Source organism: Pseudochaenichthys georgianus, unplaced genomic scaffold, assembly GCF_902827115.2.
Source record: "Pseudochaenichthys georgianus unplaced genomic scaffold, fPseGeo1.2 scaffold_631_arrow_ctg1, whole genome shotgun sequence".
NCBI lineage: Eukaryota > Metazoa > Chordata > Actinopteri > Perciformes > Channichthyidae > Pseudochaenichthys > Pseudochaenichthys georgianus.
Window position 1 is genome coordinate 101063 of NW_027263188.1, and position 22430 is coordinate 123492.

General features: G+C 44.6%; 1 protein-coding gene across 1 annotated transcript in view; it reads left to right on the forward strand.

The window, feature by feature from the left end:
- Nucleotides 1–14111, forward strand: part of LOC117443589 (protein phosphatase 1 regulatory subunit 37) — a gene marked incomplete at its 3' end in the record, with an annotated part of 67849 nt that extends 53738 nt beyond the window's left edge. The window contains exons 7-8 of the mRNA XM_034079479.1: nucleotides 13601–13756; nucleotides 13999–14111. Coding sequence (XP_033935370.1) covers nucleotides 13601–13756; nucleotides 13999–14111 — 269 coding nt within the window. The remainder of the gene's footprint in view (nucleotides 1–13600; nucleotides 13757–13998) is intronic.
- Between the last annotated feature and the right edge of the window lie 8319 nt (nucleotides 14112–22430).

Genomic DNA, 22430 nt, shown 5'->3' on the forward strand with positions numbered 1-22430 from the left:
TGTGTGTGGCACTTGCCATTTTGTGTGCGTGCGCAAGCGAGCGAGAGAGAGAGCTCGCGCACCGGTGGGTATCTAATCATAGCAGAGCACGACTCATGACACTTCCCTGTGTTTGATTTTTATATTTGCTGTTGTAATTTATTGTCTTCTGTTTACATCGGTAGTAATGTGTTATTTATTATCTGCATGTGCAGCACTTTGGCTCGACCGAAAATCGTTTTTAAATGTGCTATAGAAATAAAATTTGATTTGATCTACCGGAGATCGTTGTGGTTAGCATCTGGTGCTAGCTAGCCAAGCTAACGGATATTGAAGGAGCTTTTTCAACAACAAGGTGGAGGGAGAACTCTCTCCTGTCACACTGAGAGTCTCAGATAACCTCAGCTCAGGTGAAGTAAAGCAGCGGTCCCCAACCTTTTTTGCGCCACGGACCGTTTTAATGTCAGACAATATTTTCACGGACCGGCCTTTAAGGTGTGGTGGATAAATACACAAAATAAAATGATACAACTAGCATAACAACTGTGGTATTTTCATAAATATAATATTAAACGTGAATCCACTGTGTACTCGTATGCAACTTTATTATCAGCGACCTCGGAACATCGCACCAACAACATAACATGAGTAACATCCTCTCTGCCCCCTAACACTCTCGGGAGTGGCTATATACAGGACGGTCCTGTACACAGCTCTCTGAAATGGCTATATACAGGACGGTCCTGCACAGAAGCCCTGAATGGGATTTTCACGTCTTTATTGGCAGAAAAATCGAGTCGCTTTTTATGTAGTCTACAGAAATATAGATATAATTGGTGTACAATTAACGTTTACAGCAGGATAAATTACAAAAATGTACAGCATACTACATACAATTCAAAAGACGGTTTCTCCGATTTCTAAAATAAAAATGCCGGCGTAGCCGATAAATGATTTGTGTTGCTTTCAATGCAAAATCACTACACGTCAACGAAATGTCGGCGTATTCTTTAAAAAAAAACCTTCAGTTTTAATAAAACCGAGTAGTCTTTAAAGTATGCAGTGATATCCTTTACAAGTAAAACATTGTGCATTGGAAAATATAAAGTAGAAAATGATTGAAACAACATAAAAAGATAAGCCTAAAAAAAGACTGAAATCAGCATAAAAAGCTAAGCAATTGGCATGGAAAGAGATTTAATTGCCACAATTTTATATTGAGGGGAAACTCATTGAAAATAATGTTGTCGTGAGAATATTTATCTGTGAATCCTATCCCTACATTACCACCCGCGAAACTTGCTTAAGCATGCTATAATAGCCGGTCTGTATATAGTCATTTGACGTTAGCTGCAGGACGGTCCTGTATATAGCCATTTCAGATATCTTATCCACAGGACCGTCCTGTATATAGCCATTTCAGAGACCTTATATACAGGACCGTCCTGTATATAGCCATTTCAGGGCTTCTGTGCAGGACCGTCCTGTATATAGCCATTTCAGAGAGCTGTGTACAGGACGGTCCTGTATATAGCCATTTGGCGTTGTGTACAGGACCGTCCTGTATATAGCCTCGGCCAACACTCTCTGGTCGCTATGGTAACGTTTAAACATGCCTTCAAAATAAGATGCAACACAAAAACAAATATAAAGTGCATGAAAAATACAGCTCACCATAACGCTAAATCAGTGGGAGCCCTGTTGGAGTCTACCAGACCAGGTCCGTCCTCCGCGCAGATCGTTTGGATATGGCCAGAGCGGGGTCGCTGTCCGGATCCGCCGATGACCGTTCTTAGTTCTGAGGGAAAAGGAATTGTGTCCTAGACACTATCCTCTGTTAGCTGTACAAAACTAGACGTTGCACTCCAATGGATTGTTTCTTCAAATAAGCACTTTATTACACAGTTCAACAAAGATATATCAATCTGATACTATACCACAAAGCGCCTTGGACTCCTTCTTGAGTTCTCACCGTGACAAGCTTGTCAGTGTAAGATCCCAGTTGAAGAGAGCCCTGAGTTCTAGAAACATTCTGTTCTTTATAGTATTTGCTGTGAAGCCCCCACCGTTGGTGCTCTCTCTTGCTGTAATCTGCCTTTGCTGTCCAGCAAACCTTAGGTTAGCCTTCGGCGCGCTTTTGTTACTTCCTTATTTGCTTTCACTCACTTCCTTATCTGGTTTCACTCACAAGACTGCCCTTGTGAACTGTTGCGCCTGCTTGGTGGGTGATTTAGTGTGAGAATAATGAGTTCTGCAACCTTGTGGCTTATCAGTTTGGACATAACAGGATGCCTCTGTTCTTAATCTGGTTGACCCCGCGTTTTTGTTGCACACAGTATTCACACAGTATATTTCCACTGAGGCTTCTCAGTAGTTAGACTCTAACACAGTACTTCTCCACTCAGACAGCTCAATGTCTTAGCTTTTCCATGATAGGCCCACTATATCTTATATTCACTGCCACATTTGCCTTATCTTTATCCTTCAATCCCCCTTTTGCCCCATTCTAATGATTGGGGCAACAAAACAACGCTATTGTTTATGTACATTTATGTCAGCTGTTTTAGGCTTCTGTCTCTCTTTCCCACATTCTGCCATACGGTGGTACTGGTGGTGCTGTCGGGAAAGTGTCCATTGCTGCCGCTTCTTCTTCGCCTTCTTCAATGTCTGGGTTGTTTTCTAAGGATAGCAAGGCGAGTTGTTGGCCCAGGGGAGTAGAAGGTGCTATGGCGGTACTAATTATTTTGTCCACCATTGAGCGGATACATGGGATGCAGCAGCACCCGCACAAGGTCAAAATTGCTGCAAACACGGCCATTGATACCAATACTGAGGTGACCAGGGTTTTGTATTTACCGAACACTGACATCCATTCGTCCCATTTACTGTCGATACCAGATTGATCTTTCATGCGGGAGTTGAGGGTTTTCAGACCGTCCAGTGCTATTTGTAGAGTGCCATCTGCAGCGGTGTTGTTGGGAATGAAGGTGCAGCATTGCTCTCCGAACATTGCACATACTCCGCCTTTTTCTGCTAGGAGCATGTCTAGGGCCATTCTGTTTTGATAGGCCATGAGTGATGTGGCTTTCAATTGCTCACTAACTGCCTTGAGTCCGGCATGTGTGAGGTTTCCTAGGCGTTGGATATTATAATGAATGTAATTGATGCGGTCTGCGTTTTTATTGATGACACACCAGGGGCAGATGACGGATGTAAAGCCGTCCGCTACTTGATCGGCTATTTTGTAGTCACTTGGTACGCCCCGTGGTACCCCTATTGCGTCTATGTACGTTGGATCTGGGTAAATCATGGCTTCGCGTTTGACTCTGTTCGTAGTATGATAGGGGTATTGTTCTGCCAGGTTTGTTATGTCCCCTACTTTTAATTTGTAGGTTTTCACTGGTAGAAGCAAAGTGACCAGTGCACATAGACCACTGGCATTATATGGGACGCGATCGTGGAGTTGGTTGCCACCGCAGTGGAACCATATGTCTGCTCGGATTACACCACGTCCAGGTGTAGTTGGTGTCACTATGTGGTCGTAGAGAGTTTTGTTGAACCCCCCAGTGTTTCTGATTGTGGTGTTGAAACAGGTGTAATTCAACCTCGGAACTTTTGCAAAGAATAAGGGCGTTTTTAATTCCGCGTTGGCTAAAGGGAAGTAAACGTCGTATTTAGAGCAATTGTGTTGAGGGTTCTCTGTCCCCATTATTTCAGTGGCACACATTGGTTCTACCGGGGCATGAATTATGTGAAGCAGGGGTCTGGCTCCCATACAAACGAGGCAGTCATCGCCTGTGTCTAGCGCGGCTTGTTGTGCCATTAGTAACCAGTTGTTGCTGTTTGCTGAGTGTCCCGAGATTCCAGTTGCTGCTTGGAACTCTTGATCAGTTGTCCACTCCTTAGTGGAGTGGATCACCACCCCCTTTTGGACGGATACTATGTCAGATTGTGGTCTTTTAATGCGACTGGACATGCATACGTATATAGAGAAATCGGGGCTTGGCGATGTCTTGGGCCATAGATAAAAGGATGCGCAAGGGGGTTCATCTTTCTTGGGTTGGGGTACCCCCGTTAAGTCTAACTGTACTATGAGGCCAGATGAGGATTTTGCTAGGTGTACTCTTTGCCTTACTTTTTTCGCTGTTCCTGTTGACGATGAACTCCAATCCGCCCCTGTCTCTCCCACCAAGTCGGTCCACGCTCGACCATAGCTATATCTTTCATTGGGATGGCTTTTTCCGAACCAAAAGTCTAGCGTCATGTACCATTGGTATTTGTTTCCCCACGACCCTCCTTTTTGGTTGCGTTCGTTTGACAAACTGGTGTACGGGATGAGGGTAGTGGTGCTTGAGTCCGAGGGTAGGCAAAGTGTCAGCGAGATGTGTCTTAATGCATCTTTCTGGTTACATTGGGTGAAATTTGCCGTATCTACTGTGCCGGCCACATTGCGGACGTGTCTAGTTAGGCTGTTTTTTGGAGGAGAAAAGGTATCTTGTGTAGTTTCATTTTGTGGGGAATTTGGATTACTACTTTGGTCAATGATTTGCCTCCCCCTTTCACCCACTATGATAATGATTATTCCAACAATGATGAAAAAACAAAGTGTTAAGGCCAAGCAATATAGGTGTTGGTTAGGTCCTGAGTTCTTCTTCATCTTTGTTTTTCTTGTAAACGTTCTTTGGTGTATCAGTGTAGGTGAGTGTCTCTTGTGTGGTGTGTGTATGTGATGCGTGTGGTGTACCGCCTACTTTGGGGGAGCGGTCCCTTGTTGTGCCTCCTCGCCGGCTGTTATCTCCTGGGCTGCAGTTGGTTCTCCTGTTGTCTCCACCTCCTCGGAAGTGGAGTCGATGTCCACACTTGGGGGTTGGGGGGCTTCGGTTGTTTGCCTGATGTTCAGTTGGCCTAGGTCCTGGATGGTGTCAGCGAGGGTCCTGGTAGGTGCTGGTGCTTCCACACACCTGCTCCAGTGGTACCACGTGTCTCCTTTTCCGTCTACTCTGACTGCATGATCTGTTCGCTGGGTTACCTTGAGTGGTTCAGAGAACCTTGGAGCACACCACTTGGGTTTGATCGTCTTCAGGCGGACGTATTCAGCGTCCCTGCTGCCCTCAGCTTCCTCTGTGTGTCCTTTGGCTCTGGCTGCTGTGGATTCGTCTGCGAACTCTGCAACGAGGCATTTTAGTTGTTTATAGTAGGCCTGGTGCCCCACTTTGTCATACAGTTCCTTTGAAACCGTGGCTCCCGCCCCTGGGCCTGGAAACTGGTGCCCATGAGTCATTTCATATGGAGTGAACCCAGTGGTCCTGCAAATGGAACTCCTGATAGCCAATAGGGCGAGAGGTAGTGCCTCCAACCATGTCATTCCTGTTTCTTCCATGTGGTGGTCTCTGACCACCGGGACTTCCTCATAGTTAATGCCTTCCTCTGATGAGTGTGAGATAGCATGTGCTTTGAGTGAGGGTGAGTATTCGACCTGTGGGATGTCTGTAGGTATTCAGTCTGTGGCTGTTTGGGCCTTTTTTACAAAGGGGCCCAATGATCTTGCTTCTGAGGCGGGGCCTAACAATAGGGTTATGTGGGGAACCGACTCTGGTCCCATTCTGTACCAGTAGTCTTGATCAAGGTTGAGGAATACTTCCGCTGCCACCCCTACTTCTGATATGAAAATTCTCCCTGTGCATACCCCATCAGTTTGGTCATACTTTTTGTCATCCCATTCTTCAGCAAACGTTTCGTCAAATGGTGAGCGAGAGTAGAAGAAGGTGACATGGGGAGGGTCTTTTGGGGGGCTGTAGGGATGTATGGCCTGTATCCAAGGTTTCCAAAGGGAGAACTTCCCATATAACGAATCTCTGGCCTTAGCCTCTTCCAGTGGGCGGGTCAGCAGACCCCAATATATGGTTGTTTCTTGGAAGGCCGCTGGACTGCAGGATTGTGCTAACAACATCTGGGAATGCGATGATATGGTTGCAGAACAGTTATAGAATGCACCATTGGGGAATGTGACTTTCAATCCGTCTGGGGAGCACAAGATGGAGGCATTTGCTTTTATGAGGATGTCTCTTCCTAACAGGTTAGCTGGGCACTGGGGTGAGAGGAGGTATGGGTGTTGGAATATCTGCCCAGCGATGCTAGATGGGAGTTTATGGGTAAGCGGAAGTTGTTCTATTTGTCCTGAAAACCCTACTACTGCCACTGTGTTGTGTGACGCCTGTGACTGGTACTTAGGGTCTTTAAGGGTAGAATACCTGGCCCCTGAATCCACCAAGAAAGGCAGTTGTTTGTCTAACACTGTGACAGGTATGAGTGGCTCCGCTAGGCCTCTCATAGTGGGGGTTCCTAGGACTCCCTATGTCATGTACTGGTCCTGGTCGTACTCATAATCTCCGAATACGGGACACTGTTGTGGAGGGGGTTGGGTTTGGGGAAATGCCGGTGGGGGTGCTTGTGGAGGTCCTGCTGGATAATAAATGCCTTGGGCCACCTGCGCCGGTTGGTAGCCCCCTCTTGACTGTTGTCCCCCTCGGCCAGGTCCTCCCCTTCCTCTGAATCCCCCTGCTTGTTGAGGTCTGGGATGTGCATAGGCCTTTACCGTACCTGCGTTCTTATCTGCTGTTAAGGCTCGGCAAGCTGCTATGTAATGCCCTGGTTTTCCACAATAGTGACAGCCGCTCTGTACCGCCGGTCCACCAGGGTAGTAAGGTGCCGGGGTGTAGTGGCCGTTGGGGATGGGAGCAGGGTAAGCCATCTGGGGGCTCCCATTTGCTGGGGATGCCCGTACTGTTGGGCTGGGGCCATTATGTATGGTTGTACTGGTGCCATTATCTGGGGGGTAGGAGTGGGGGTGGGGACTGGTAGTTGTGCCATCTGTTTCTTTGTGCTAACTCGGCCTCTAAATTCGCCTCGGCTAACGCCCTACCTTCATTTCTTCGGGGAGTATCTGTGTCTTCATGATCGCTTGTTTTAGCTCCCCCTCCCCTTTCTTTGCTGTGTTCCTGTCTAGGGTATGGGGTATCTTGGTATCTCCTATCTGGGGATGGTCCTTGTACCCCTGCTCTGGTCAAAGGTGGGGATGTTTGGTTTAATAAGACTTTTCCCTCTATCTGGTAATACCCGCCGGTGGGTTCAGCCCTCATAGGGTGCAGCATTGCCTGGATGAAGGGGTTGGCTGGGCTATACGGGGGTGGCACCTCATGCTGTTCTCTAGGGAGCTCGGGTACAGGAGAGCTGGGGCGGTGGCGGCCGTGTGTTTCTCTTGGTTGATTATGGGTTCTGCTGGTTTTGGGGGTTCTGCTACTACGGGGGTTTTTACTGCCGGTGCTGCTACTGGCGCGGCTACTAGGGGGGCTTGTGTGGCCGGGGTGGTTTTATTTGTTTCTTCCGGCGGCCAGCGGCTGAGACCATGGCATATCAGGTCCTAATTAGTTGTTCTAGTTTTTCTTGTTGGTTTTGGTGTGCTTTCTTTTTGAGTGACCATCGCCCTGGGTCTATGCTCTTGTGACGACAGAGCTCTTCTTCTAGCCCTTCGGTGGCTTTTTTGAACATTCCTTTCGTATCTTTGCCTCCTACTAACTCCCCTTTTTTATCTTTTGTCCTTTGTCTGTGTGCTTTCAGTATGCCATTATCTGTAAATTTTCGGTACAATTTTGCTACCCCTTTTTCCCATTTTTTGTGATCCTTTTTCTCAACTGCCTTTTGTCCTTCTTCCACCCATTCTTTCCAAACCTCGCGACGTACATCTGGGATTTTGAAGCCTAGTGCTTCTTCTCTCGCAAATTCGCCTTCCATTTTCTACTTTTCCTTATCTTTCTTTATTAGATTATCTGGTTGCTAGCGTCTTTTGCTAGTCTTCTACCTTTTCTTAGATACTAGGGCCTCGCCTAGTTTTACACTGTGCTATGGCTACTGGTACGGCGACCAGTTTTACACCTTCCTTAGATACTAGGGCCTTGCCTAGTTTTACACTGTGCTATGGCTACTGGTACGGCGACCAGTTTTACACCTTCCTTAGATACTAGGGCCTCGCCTAGTTTTACACTGTGCTATGGCTACTGGTACGGCGACCAGTTTTACACCTTCCCTTAGATACTAGGGCCTCGCCTAGTTTTACACTGTGCTATGGTTACTGGTACGGCGACCAGTTTTACACCTCCCTTTGGACCGCGGCGGATCCTCATAAATTACGGGTTTCACCCGCTTCTCACCACAGATTTGTTTATGCCTTTGTTGATCTATTTAGTACACACAATTTTATTTACGTTTTATCTTTACTTTTTAGCTGGGACAATTATTTCTGCCAATTTCACACAATCCTAAAATGTAGTAGTCTTTCAAACACATCTATTTGTTGTAACAGGTAGATGCTTACCTTGATTCTGAATTACCCGGGTTTTTGATTGTGTGAGATGGTTTCTTGTAAAAGCCGTAAACTCAATGTTTTTTGGTGTCCTCTCAGAAGGTCATCGGTGTCCAGACTACCCGCTCTAGACCATCACGTCACGGGGTCACCAAGCTGTTGGTGTCTACCGGACCAGGTCCGTCCTCCGCGCAGATCGTTTGGATATGGCCAGAGCAGGGTCGCTGTTCGGATCCGCCGATGACCGTTCTTAGTTCTGAGGGAAAAGAAATGGTGTCCTAGACACTATTCTCTGTTAGCTGTACAAAACTAGACGTTGCACTCCAATGGATTGTTTCTTCAAATAAGCACTTTATTACACAGTTCAACAAAGATATATCAATCTGATACTATACCACAAAGCGCCTTGGACTCCTTCTTGAGTTCTCACCGTGACAAGCTCGTCAGTGTAAGATCCCAGTTGAAGAGAGCCCCGAGTTCTAGAAACATTCTGTTCTTTATAGTATTTGCTGTGAAGCCCCCACCTTTGGTGCTCTCTCTTGCTGTAATCTGCCTTTGCTGTCCAGCAACCCTTAGGTTAGCCTTCGGCGCGCTTTTGTTACTTCCTTATTTGCTTTCACTCACTTCCTTATCTGCTTTCACTCACAAGACTGCCCTTGTGAACTGTTGCGCCTGCTTGGTGGGTGATTTAGTGTGAGAATAATGAGTTCTGCAACCTTGTGGCTTATCAGTTTGGACATAACAGGATGCCTCTGTTCTTAATCTGGTTGACCCCGCGTTTTTGTTGCACACAGTATTCACACAGTATATTTCCACTGAGGCTTCTCAGTAGTTGGACTCTAACACAGTACTTCTCCACTCAGACAGCTCAATGTCTTAGCTTTTCCATGATAGGCCCACTATATCTTATATTCACTGCCACATTTGCCTTATCTTTATCCTTCAGCCCTGAGCTTGTTTCTCTGCAACGAGACGGTCCCATCTGGGGGTAATGGGAGACAATGACACCCGAAGTGTGTTGCTTATGTCCAGTCTACTCCATAATTTTGTTTTGGTTGCTGTCACTGCAGAAAATCCCGCTTCACACAAATAGGATGTCGGAAATGGCAACAGGGTTTTCAGTGCTGTTGTGGCGATCTCAGGGTATTCTGCCGTGACTTTAATCCAGAACACCGGCAGAGTTGTTGTCTCAAACATACTTTTAAGGCCGCTGTCATTTGCGATCTCCAGCAGTTGATCTTCTTCTTGCGTAGACATGCTTGATTACCTGGTTTGTTGACAAATGGGTCGCGGATCCATTCCTTGGCAGTTCGTGGGTCTTTTGTGGTTGGAAGTAGCGCTCAAACTCTTTTAAAAGCAAAGACAGGTGATCATGCACCATCTGGGAGAATGAAAGCTCGGGCTCAGTCTCTTCCAAAATCCCCGCAAATGTTTGAAACATGTCAAATATACCTCTGTTCACGCACCGTCCCTACAAATCCAGTTTGGCTTTAAATGCAGTTACTTTATCTGCCAACTTGAAGACAGTTGTCATTTTCCCCTGAAGTGACAGATTGAGTTCATTGAGCAGGTTGAATATGTCGCACAAGTAAGCGAGTTTTGCGACCTATTCCTCGTCACTGAAATGTGCTGCCAGCGGTGACTTCTTTTCTGAGAGAAATCTCTGCAGCGGCTCTCATAATTCAAACACTCTGGCCAGCGATCTCCCTCGGGATAACCATCTTATTTCTGTGTATAAGAGAAGGCGTCTGTGCTCCGCGTCCATCTCCTCACAAAGCTGCTCGAACAGGCGCGAGTTAAGGGCGTGTGCTTTGATGTGGTTAATAACTTTAACGACATCATTCAATACGCTGTTAAGTTCCGGTGGCAGACAGCATTTCCCTGTGAATGACACAATGCGTAGACTCACATTCAGGTGCAACCTCCTTAATCCTAGTAGTTAAACCAGACAGCCGTCCGGTCAGGGCAGCAGCTCCGTCTGTGCATATGCCGACACAAAAGGACCATTTCAGTTTTCCTGATATATAATCATCCAGTGACTTGAATAGTTCTGTGGCTGTGGTTTTGGTTGGCAACGATAGAGCACATAACATATCCTCATGCACATCCTCCTGATAAAGATATCGCACATAAACAAGTAGTATTGCCTTGTTGTCAATATCTGTAGACTCGTCAACCTGGAGTGCGTACCACGGTGATATATTAATCCTCTCCAACAATTGTGTCTCAATGTCCTCTGCTATTTTCTCAATGCGCCGAGTGGCGGTGCTAGCCGAAAGAGTCACCTGTGCTATCTTTTTAACCGCAGCCTCTCCTAGAAGTTCACGGCAAATGTCTTTAGTGGCGGGCAGGATCAATTCTTCACCAATGGTGAATGGCTTCTTAGCCTTAGCAATACGGTAAGCCACCAAGTATGATGCTCTCAGTACACTCGCATTTGTTGATGTGGCGGCCCTCAGGAATTGCTTCTGTCCTTCTTGTTCATGCTTTTTTCTTTCAAAATACTCCGAAGGCTTGTCTTTTAATGCAGGGTGCTTGGTCTCCAAGTGGCGAAGCAGTTTTGAAGGCTTCATTGCCTCATTAGAGAGCCGGTTGCCGCATATTATGCAGAGCGGGCTTGGTGCGCGGGCATCGTCGCGATAAATCCATATTTTAAGTAGGACTCCTGGTATTGTCTGTTAAATGCAGCTTTTTTTCTTGGAAGTCGTAGGCTCTTCTTCTGTCTCCTCACTGGGCCTTTTTCCCTTCGCAAAGAAACGTTCCAAAGATGTTTGTTTTTTACTCATTTTGCTAGCTTGTGGGTTTCATTTAGCAGCAACAGATTAGCAGCATAGACGGATGTAACAGAGGGAATCCGGTCAGTTTTCAAAATAAAACATTGTTCAAACTCAGATAATAAATAAAACGGAAATAATGTAAGTTATTTATTTTTTCTCTGCGGCCCGGTACCAAATGACCCACGGACCGGTACCGGTCCGCGGCCCGGGGTTTGGGGACCCCTGAAGTAAAGGACTCTCAGTGTTTAGATAGTTAACTTTAGTCTAGTTATCTCAGTGGGTCTCAAACGGTTTGTTTTAAAAGGGGAGTGATTTGTAAAATATCTATAAAGAAATAGAAAATCTGTTCACAGTTCTGTTTCATATGTATGTTGAGAGATACTGTATATCCATAGATCTCTTCATTTTGGCTCTCAAAGTGCACCAGATTGATGCTTTTAACTTCAATATTTAAAAAAATCTTCCCGGGGGAGCTTGCTCACTAGAGGAAGTGAGGACCCTCCTAGAGGAGGTGAGGTCCACTCCTCACTTGTAAAAATAGCACTTTACCCCTGCTTACACCTATATGCCGTGAGCTGATTACCGAGCCTTCATTGTAACAGTAGCGGGTACACTGTGTGTGTGTGTGTGTGTGTGTGTGTGTGTGTGTGTGTGTGTGTGTGTGTGTGTGTGTGTGTGTGTGTGTGTGTGTGTGTGTGTGTGTGTGTGTGTGTGTGTGTGTGTGTGTGTGTGTGTGTGTGTGTGTGTGTGTGTGTGTGTGTGTGTGTGTGCGTGCGTGCGCGGAGTGTTGCAGTAGAAAATGTAACTGTAGCGGTGGTGCATTAATGGGAAACCCTTAATGTTTGAGCACCCTCTATGAAATGTCAAGCTACCCCACAGCACCCCCTAGAGAAAATCTCTGGCGCCGTCACTGACTGGGTGGGGAGGGGGGGACGCGGTGGACCCGTTCAAATCCAGTTTTGGACAGTCTGCCGTGGTTCCATCCCATTTCAAGTGCTGTTCGACGCTCGGCGTAACCCTCGGAGCACACTCTCAAATCACAGAGCTTGAGGACTATCACAGGGTTTGTCAAGCGAAGCGGAGAGAATACTTACTTCCCGGTGTAATATTCTCTAAAGCAAATTAGCTGCTCCGACCCTCGGTCCTGACGGACTCCAACTTGTGTTTATTAATCAAACAAATAAATAAACACAAGGATAATTATGTGTTATTGTTGAGTAAATGGAGAATTGCACAGGGGAAAATAACGTAGGCTATCTATGCCACAAGTTTAGATGCGGATTTTGTTAAACTAATACGTTTGCGCTGTGGACCAACACTATACGTTGATGGAGAAGGGGGTAGCAATAAAGATAACACCATTAAACAGTTACACAACATAACAGAAATAATATCGATAGCAGCTTCCCTAGCAACCACCTTAGTAACAATGAAAACGTTGTATGGACACAATTTCCTGAAGTCATCTTCGTAATAACTAGCAAACTAAAGATCATGTGCATCCACTGCACACATAATCTGAAATAACAACTCATATTTCTCGCATCAAAGGACATCAAAACGCATTTTAATGGCCACTAACTTTAAAATAGATCACGTGACACAGACGCCAGCCATCGGAATGAATGGAATGCAGTTGGAGGTCAACCAATCACAGAGCTTGAGAACTAATCACGGGGCTTGTCAAACAGAGCACATGTTGTAGTCCTAAACGATCGCTGGGGATTCTGGGTAGTGTAGTGTCTTCGGCCATCCTAAACTCTGAACAAACATTTGTTTCTCCGAATCGAAGGGGAAAAATACAAAAGCATTGTACACAACTTAAACCAATCAATGTTGTGTAATTAACAAGGATAATCTGGTGTTTTTTAGTCGATGAGTAGTGCAGATATCACTGTAAAATCAATCGACAGTAAGGGGAATACTTACTTCCGGGTGTACAATTCTCCGTTTTCCAATGAGAATGGACGCTCACATTGCCTTTAAGGGCAGCCGACACAAACGAATGCCGTGCTTCCATGAGCGTCAAATCCCGCCGCAGATGGGAATACATTGCAATCAGTTGAAAGCTATTTGCTCCCTTTATGAAGCTGAAGGAGCCTAGGAGCGTCACAACTGCACGCCTCGGGACCCTGATCAAGCGTCGCTCCTGGAAGTTTATGGAGTGAGAGTGTGTTGACTGCACACATAATCTGAAATAACAACTCATATTTCTCGCATCAAATTACATCAAAACGCATTTTAATGGCCAAACTAACTTTAAAATAGGCTTTTTCCACCGAGAATAAAACGAAGTTCGGCCATGTTTTTTGTGAGACTGGGTTGGTGTGACATGAGAAAGCCCTGCCAAATGTATTTAGTATTTATCAGACAAACAGATCCCACAAACTGTAATATATTTGCTGGTATTAGTCTTTCAAAGTCAAGACAAATAATTATAATTTCGTTTCTAATCAGTTTTGGATCTTTCTGTTTCTGCTTGTAGTGAGTGCTCTGAAGTGGAACAGGGCTCTGCAACAGCTCCACCTCACTAACAACCTGCTGAACAGCTACCAGGACGCGCTGCACCTGGGGGACCTGCTGCGTTACAACACCACCCTGCACACCCTGGAGCTCAGCAGCAATGCTGTGGCAGACGACGGTGGGGTGTTCATCTGTGACCAAATAAACCACATTTTAAATAAATATACATTGTGTTTCTGAAAGGCAGAGCAACATGTGGGACATTCATCTTATAACCGTATTCACTTTAGGCTTATTAAAGAATGACCCACCAAACATCAGTACTACTTAGCTTACAAACACAAACAGTCGGGTTGAACCGGGTTAGCTGATTGCAGTAACTGGATGTTGTTGTTGTTGTTGTTGTTGTTGACTCCGCAGGCTTGGAGGAGCTGTGTGATGGTCTGAGGTGGCAGACAGCAGGTGTGAGGGTTCTCCTGCTGAGGAACAACCAGATCACTGCAAGAGGCATGCTCCATCTGGCCAAGGCTCTGGTGAGGAACATCACAGCTTTAGTTTGGAACAGAACCAAGGCATGCCAACAGTCAGCATATTCTGATGGCAGGGACCAGGGGCCTGTACTACGAAGCCGGTTCAACCTAACCTGGATATGTTTGAGTTAGCCGGTTGGCCTAATCCAAAACATACGCGCTCTCGCTAAACTGTACTACGACGCGTGTTATCAAGTGGATCGCTCAAGCCAGCCGTGTCCTATCTAGTTAGGTGCGCGTTCACATGAGAGGTGGTATCTGGAGCATTCGACCAATCACAAACATGGAGAAGCGCACTGACAGCGCAGCGTCATACTTCCTGAATGAAAAGTGAACTTTAATACTAGTCAAAAACTAAGAAGTTAAACTTTAAACATCCATGACTTAAACACTTTATCCAGGATAAAAGCCACATAGCTGCACCTGCAAGGTGAACACAGCTGGCAAAAGAAAACGTGTTTGAATGCGTACATTAACAGGTTTATGATATCACTGCCCCGTCTAAGACACGATCTGACTTTAATTACATTTGTCTCGAGTGTTTCGTCAACTTAATGTGTTGCTTAAAATAATACTTCTGCATACAGTGAGTGACACTGTAAACTTGCACGGCTAGATACGGCTCAGCTGACTCAGATAAGGAGATATATGACACATTATGATGTGATATGATGTGATATGAATGATAATGGGACACATCGACGTCTGCACTCAGTGTACTTATGTTGTGGCAGATATTTAAGTAAGCTTTCTTAACGCTAATGTTATAATAGTCAGATTGCTCTGAAGATGGGAGGTGATATTCTATTCATTTTTACGTTCACACAATCGGTGATATTTGCCGGCCGTCTTTCCTGCAATGGCAGTTTTTCTGTATTTCCTTTCTCCTGTAATATGACTTGATCGCTTTGAACTCCGCACACTGAGCTCTGATTGGTCAGCAGGCGATGCTTTCACTGAGTTGATCTCTTAGCCTGCAACCTAACCTGGTCCCGACCAGGTTAGCCGCTAAGCATAAGTTACCAAGGAGATCTAGCCTGCTAAAAAGAGAACCAGCTTCGTAGGACCGGAAAGTCTGAGTTTTCCCTGAATTTAGCCGGCTAAGCGAAAATCCTGCTTCGTGGTATACCCCCTGAACTGATTTTTGACATCAGAATCCTGGTCAGTCACCAAAAAGATGCACCTAAGGCTCATGCTGTGTCTCAACTTGGATACTTCCTCTACTAAACTGCAATGTGGTGCACGGTGACCACTTATGCAATGTGTGAAATTTGACATGCTAGTGTCGTCTCGAAGGCTCAGGTGTTGTGCCTGCACAGGCAACACATCCTCACTCCCAGGTCGGCCTATGTTGACGTTATGTCAAGTCCCCTGTGTCAGCTTTTTCCAACGCAAGGGGGGGGCCCTTAGCGTACATTTTCAACTTTCCGGGATGTCCATAGGCTTCTATATAGCTTCCTAAACGTATGTTGTAGACGACTTGAGATCGCAAGCGAATGCTACCCGCAGATCCATTCTCACAGCGTTTATCAACCTTTTTCTTACTCAATATCAAGCCACACTTATTGTTTTTACTTCTTTATTTTAATTGAATAATGTAGGACTTTTGTTGCCGTCAGTTCTGCGGCGGGATTTGACGCTCATGGAAGCACGGCATTTGTTTGTGTCGACTGCCCTTAAAGGCAATGTGAGCGTCCATTCTCATTGGATAACGGAGAATTGTACACCCAGAAGTAAGTATTCCCCTTACTGTCGATTGATTTTACAGTGATATCTGCACTACTCATCAACTAAAAAACACAAGATTATCCTTGTTAATTACACAACATTGATTGGTTTAAATTGTGTGCAATGCTTTTGTATTTTTCCCCTTCGATTCGGAGAAACAAATATTTTTTCGGAGTAAAGGATGGCAGAAGACACTACACTACCCAGAATCCCCAGCTATCGTTTGGACTACACCATGTGCTCTGTTTGACGTCACGTGATCTTCAAATTTTTCCCTGCAGAAAAAAAAAAACATGGCCGAACTTCGTTTTATTCTCGGTGTAAAATGCCTATTTTAAAGTTAGTTTGGCCATTAAAATGCGTTTTGATGTCATTTGATGCGAGAAATATGAGTTGTTATTTCAGATGATGTGTGCAGTGGATGTACATGATCTTTAGTTTGCTAGTTATTACGAAGATTACTTCAGGAAATCGCGACGTTTTCATTGTTACCAAGGTGGTTGCTAGGGACGCTGCTATCGATATTATTTCTGTTATGTTGTGTAACTGTTTAATGGTGTTATCTTTATTGCTACCCCCTTCCCCGTCAATGTATAGTGTTGGTCCACAGCGCAAACGTATTAGTTGAACAAAATCCGCATCTAAAGATACGTTATTTTCCCCCTGTGCAATTCCAGTCTCACATCTCACAGCACATCGTCATTAACAAATACCGGAAACAGACCGAAAACATCTAAAAACAATAAAATAATACTTTATTCCAAGTGTGCTTGCTTTTCTCTTTGAAAGTCATCACATAACGGCATTGTAATACACGGTTTGGCTGCATTAAATATTACATATCTGCCGTAGTTCTCTATTTATAGAGCCCTGATGAGAGACAAACATGAGGAACTGAAAACGTGACGTGGATCATAAATATATCAGCCATTAAACAACATCTTACATTTCTTTTCACACAATACGTCTCCTTGCAGTATCAACACTAATTCGGCTCACTTTTATATTTGATCCAATTGGTAGATAGGCTGTATTTACACCATCAAGGTGCACAGCTGATATAAAGGGACACCTAGTGGTTAAAGCATGTTATTGAATTACATTATTTTTATTATTAGATATTAATAGGATCCCTATAAAGTATATTCATTACTCGTTATTCTCTACTAATAGTTAATTAAAGACTGTATATAATGACTATTTTGCACATCCCTTTCAAGATTTCAAGATTTTCTAAGGTTTATTGACATATCATATAGGCCTACACAACTGTGGTGTAGTTCTGCACTGAATGAAAAACTTGGGTCGCAGGTTCCTCAATAGTGCATTACAAGACATCTATCAATATTTGTGCATACCTCCAGCAATGTTAACTATGTTGAAGCACTTATTTTAACTGATATTATACATAATGTATTATACTCTTATAAGATGTATGTAGATATTTAATCTCCGGCCTTCTCAGGTATTGAACAATCAATAAATAAAGAACACAGAATTGTTAAATATAAAACACAGAATTTGTGTGATTATACTAAATGATTTACAAATAAACACCACTGCATATTTACAACTGTTACACATGCTGATGTAACGCAAATCAAATCAACTTGGGATCAATAAAGTATATCTTATATTAAGCTGATCGATGGCTACTGCCATATTTGCAAAATGTGCCTCTGAACCTTGACAAGTGCATGTTTCAGGCTTATCAATTAATGTAATGTAATGTTATCACAGGGGTCACACACATAAGACCAGCTGTTAAATAAAGCTCTTCTGACCTTAGCTGGCATGTGTGTATATATATTAATGCTGCCCATTATGGGCACAAGCAATTTTCACCCATTTATTAATTATATGTTTTAAATGTGAGTGTTTCCTATCCCCTAAACCTCCAGGGATGTACACAGTTTAATACTGGCAACTTCTTATTATGGGAAATACGAAAACGTCTTTTAAAACTACAACTCCCAGTATAGCCATAGATAGAGAACATGTTGCGAAACAGAATAGCCAGCATGTGTAGTTCTGGGGACGGGGAGGGGGAGGGGGGGACGCGGTGGAGAAATAAATAAATACTGATATGTTATTTAAAACCACCTCGAATATGTTGTGTTAATGTTATGAAATGTTTTCTCATAAATGATACGGTTTTGCATTTCTATAGGTTGTACGAGCATGGTTTTATATACTACCATGTTTAATGTTTTATGCCGTTTGCTAAGACTTAATAAGTCGCTCATAAAACACAGGAGGTATGGAAACTAAGAATACCATTATGTGGTAAATTGTACAGCTAATATAACACAACACATTAGTTGTATTTCCTCTAACTGGTGGATATAGAGTTGCTGCGGGGAGGGGGGAGGGTTTAGATCAGGGATCACCAACTACATTTGTCCAAGGGCCGAAATGTAACCAATAGACACTATCGCGGGCCAGCGATTTTTATATAGCCCAGAATTTTATAAATAGTATTCAGATTACTTTTGGAATACTTTCTTTTTCCATAACAGATGGGTATGTTTTGGTGCACAGGAGACACTTATTTTACTGTTCTAATGGCTTATCAAGAGCACAAACACAACATCTTGGTGTCATTCTGGACAGCTCTCTCATCTGCAGCCCACATAAAAAACATCACCCGGACTGCATTCTTTGTACTGTCTTAAAACCTTTCCTTGGAATATGTTATGAATTGTAAGGTGTCCTTGGGTGCTTTGAAAGGCGCCCCTAAATAGAATGAATCATCATTATTATTTATTATCTGAAACGATGTAATAACTTTTAAAACGTTTTCCAGTCACTTGCCCCATGCCTTCAGCAGCAGCAGGCCATTGACTTTGATTTCATCCCGTTATAAATGTCATAATTTCGACAATAAAGAAATGCTACATAAACGTTATCTTGCACATTTTATCCAACCATCTCCGTTTCTAACTTTCAATATATTTTAAAAGAGATCTCTCTCTCATCTGCGTGCGGGGGCGGGGCCTCACAGACACGCTGCATCTCTCTCTCGCTCACAGACAAGCTGCAGCGCAGTGCAGTGTGCACACAGTTCTGCCGGTAATGAATATTACATTTTGTGAGGAAACTTTTCCTCCAATAAGTATTCCAAAATGTATTCACTTCAGGTTTACGAAAGTAACTGTAATCAGATTACTCGTTTTTCAAATGTAACGCCAGCTCAATGCAGTTAGCCTACTTGATTTTTGTATTCTGATTACGTAACGCCGTTATGTTTTCCGTTACAACCCAACCCTGCTTCTAGGCTACTGTCCCGCAGCTCCAGCCTCTCTGTTGGACTCTGTCGCAGCGGGGCTACTGCTGTGGTGCGGACCGCATTAACCAGACTCTTCACAACGAAGGATCACTTCTTCTTCATGGGAGGGAAGGTTTCGCAGTACGCAGTCTACTGTCCAGCAGCTGCTGCCTCTCTGTTGGACTCCGGTACTGCACCTTACTCACGAGACGTTGTAAACAAAGAAATGGGTGGAACGCAGTAACCACTCCGCCAACGCCACAGTCACCCCCGTCGTGCGGGCCGGATGAGAATGTCTGGCGGGCCGGATGTGGCCCGCGGGCCGCCAGTTGGTGGTCACTGGTTTAGATGCATAGGCTGCAGTGGAGACTCTGCGCACAGCTGATCGACAGCTGGGACACAAACAACCAAATACGAAAACATAATTCAGATCCAGTCGTCATGACTCCACTCCGGAAGGATTCCCCGATAATTTCTTACAGTTTCTCATCAAGGGGGTGTCTCCTGTCCCCGGTACAAACACACTGCCTGAGGAAGGCTATGGCTGCTTCTCAGGTCGATTAAATGAAATCCTTGCTTCCCTCACTTGCGTCGTTTCCCTGCGTTTAGTCCCTCCCACCAGGGAAGCATGGAGGGACGCAAGGAAACCACGAGAAGCAGGGAAATGAGTTTTAAGAGCAATGGGACGTCCTTTCCTCCGGAGCGTCACGTGAAGCGACGTCCGTTTGTGATGACGCTGCACAGCTGTTCGTCTGGCAGCAGCCAGCTCTGTACCCGTTATTTCCACAAACACCCCCGCCTCTGTTAGGGCACATTTACTGACACAAACATTAGTATCATCTGTTGGAGATCCAAATACATGAAATAAAATAAGAAGTCATTCTTAAAATGTATTTAAACGAACAATAGTTTGATTAATATTTATTAGAGTGCACAATAGGAATACAATTCCCGTCCCGTGAGGTTCATATATTTTCTTCACTCCGCTGGGGTATTGCTCTCATGTCAAGAAGCATCAGTGCATGCACTGCCTCGTCCAATCAGTGAGCGATACACAGTAAGGGGGCGGGGTGAGTATCTGAGGATTTCATCGGAGGATGGTCTGGTAGTTCCTCGGTTATCGCTCCTCCATGATCGCTCCTCGATCCTCGGTTCTCTGGCAGAAATAAGAGCCATGGGAAGGTACTCAAGATGGCGCAGGCAAATCAACTTCCGGTGAGACCGAGGAGCGAGGAAATGAAAATAATCGACCTGAGAAGCAGCCTATGTGTATTTTTTTTGTCATGAACCTTTTTCGGACCACTTATTTATTTATGTTGGTGACGATCCGACCTCCATGCTGCTACTCTGGTTCAAACGGCATCAACCAAACAATATGATTTATCTCGATGTCCCCAAAATAACCAAAATCTGACAGGTGTGAGATGTCTGTTTTAGATGTTCTGTCATCATTTCCTGCTCTCCTTCATGCAGTCAGTCAGAATGAATGAATGGGCGTTTCTTTGACTATTTATAGGCAAATATGGGCGTTACGTGAAGCCCGCAAAAGCTGCACCGCATTTCGAGTCGATTGTGATTTATAAAGGGAAACCGGCGTAGGAAGTGCTGTACGCACTTTCCTCGCCGGTACGCAATGTTTGGTGAATCGGAAAATGTTGGAACATTTCTGTACCTATTTTTTGGATTTCTACTACGTAAGCAACCTTCCCACGTGAATCCTACGCACGGCGTTATAAATGAGGCCCCAGAACAGGCATGTTTAGTACAGCTGAGATGATCAGATACCTGCTTGTCTTTTATCCCTTGAGGAAATGAAGAGCGTTGGCTCATCCAGACAATCCTCTCTAAAAAAGTCCCGCCTCCACATGAATCACAGTACACCCCTAATAACATGCATTCCTTCCGCCTGATTGGCAGCATAAACTGCACCTTCCTGTCATGTGAGTGGCGATTGTGGAAGTCAAAAGGCTAGAAATTAACGGCCTCCCATGTACTGTAGGCACACACACACACACACACACACACACACACACGCACACACACTCACACACACACACACACACACACACACACACACACACACACACACACACACACACACACACACACACACACACACACACACACACACACACACACACACACACACACACACACACACACACACACACACACACACACACACACACACACACACACTTCCTCTGTCTCCTCCAGTGCTACCAAAAGAATGAACAGTTTGATTAAATAATAGATGTTTGTTAAGGAGGGGTGCTCATGTGGTCTGCCAGTCTCGGGGTAAGTAGCTGTCCTTGCAGGCCATAATGATGATAATTAGACCCGTAGCTGGTTGTGTCGAATATGAGAGCTGTTATTAACCTTTCTGCTTGGTGTGTGTGCTTTCACTCCCTGTCCCTGTGACTTGTTGTCTTTTGAACAACTAAGACATATATGGGCCACTTGACTTCCACTTCCAACATTTGGATAATTGTGTCTAAATTCACTCGGAAATCTAAATTCTGAGGAAAATATTAACCCTTTAGCACCAAACCTAGTGCCTGATTGCGAACCAGTTTTTCGTAGTCAAGATAGTCAGATTATCTTCAGTTGCTATGCTATCATCACCCATCTAATACAGTGTAAATTCAGACTGAAATACATTCACATATGGTGATGGGAAATGTGTATTAGTGTTTGACAGTCAGACAGTGAATACTTTCAAGCGACCGCTGCCTTGAGTTAACAGGAGACTAAACTCTGCCGTGAGTTAACAGGAGACTAAACTCTGCCTTGAGTTAACAGGAGACTAAACTCTGCCTTGAGTTAACAGGAGACTAAACTCTGCCGTGAGTTAACAGGAGACTAAACTCTGCCGTGAGTTAACAGGAGACTAAACTCTGCCTTGAGTTAACAGGAGACTAAACTCTGCCTTGAGTTAACAGGAGACTAAACTCTGCCCGTGAGTTAACAGGAGACTAAACTCTGCCGTGAGTTAACAGGAGACTAAACTCTGCCGTGAGTTAACAGGAGACTAAACTCTGCCCGTGAGTTAACAGGAGACTAAACTCTGCCGTGAGTTAACAGTAGACTAAACTCTGCCGTGAGTTAACAGGAGACTAAACTCTGCCTTGAGTTAACAGGAGACTAAACTCTGCCGTGAGTTAACGGGAGACTAAACTCTGCCGTGAGTTAACAGTAGACTAAACTCTGCCATGAGTTAACAGGAGACTAAACTCTGCCGTGAGTTAACAGGAGACTAAACTCTGCCTTGAGTTAACAGTAGACTAAACTCTGCCGTGAGTTAACAGGAGACTAAACTCTGCCGT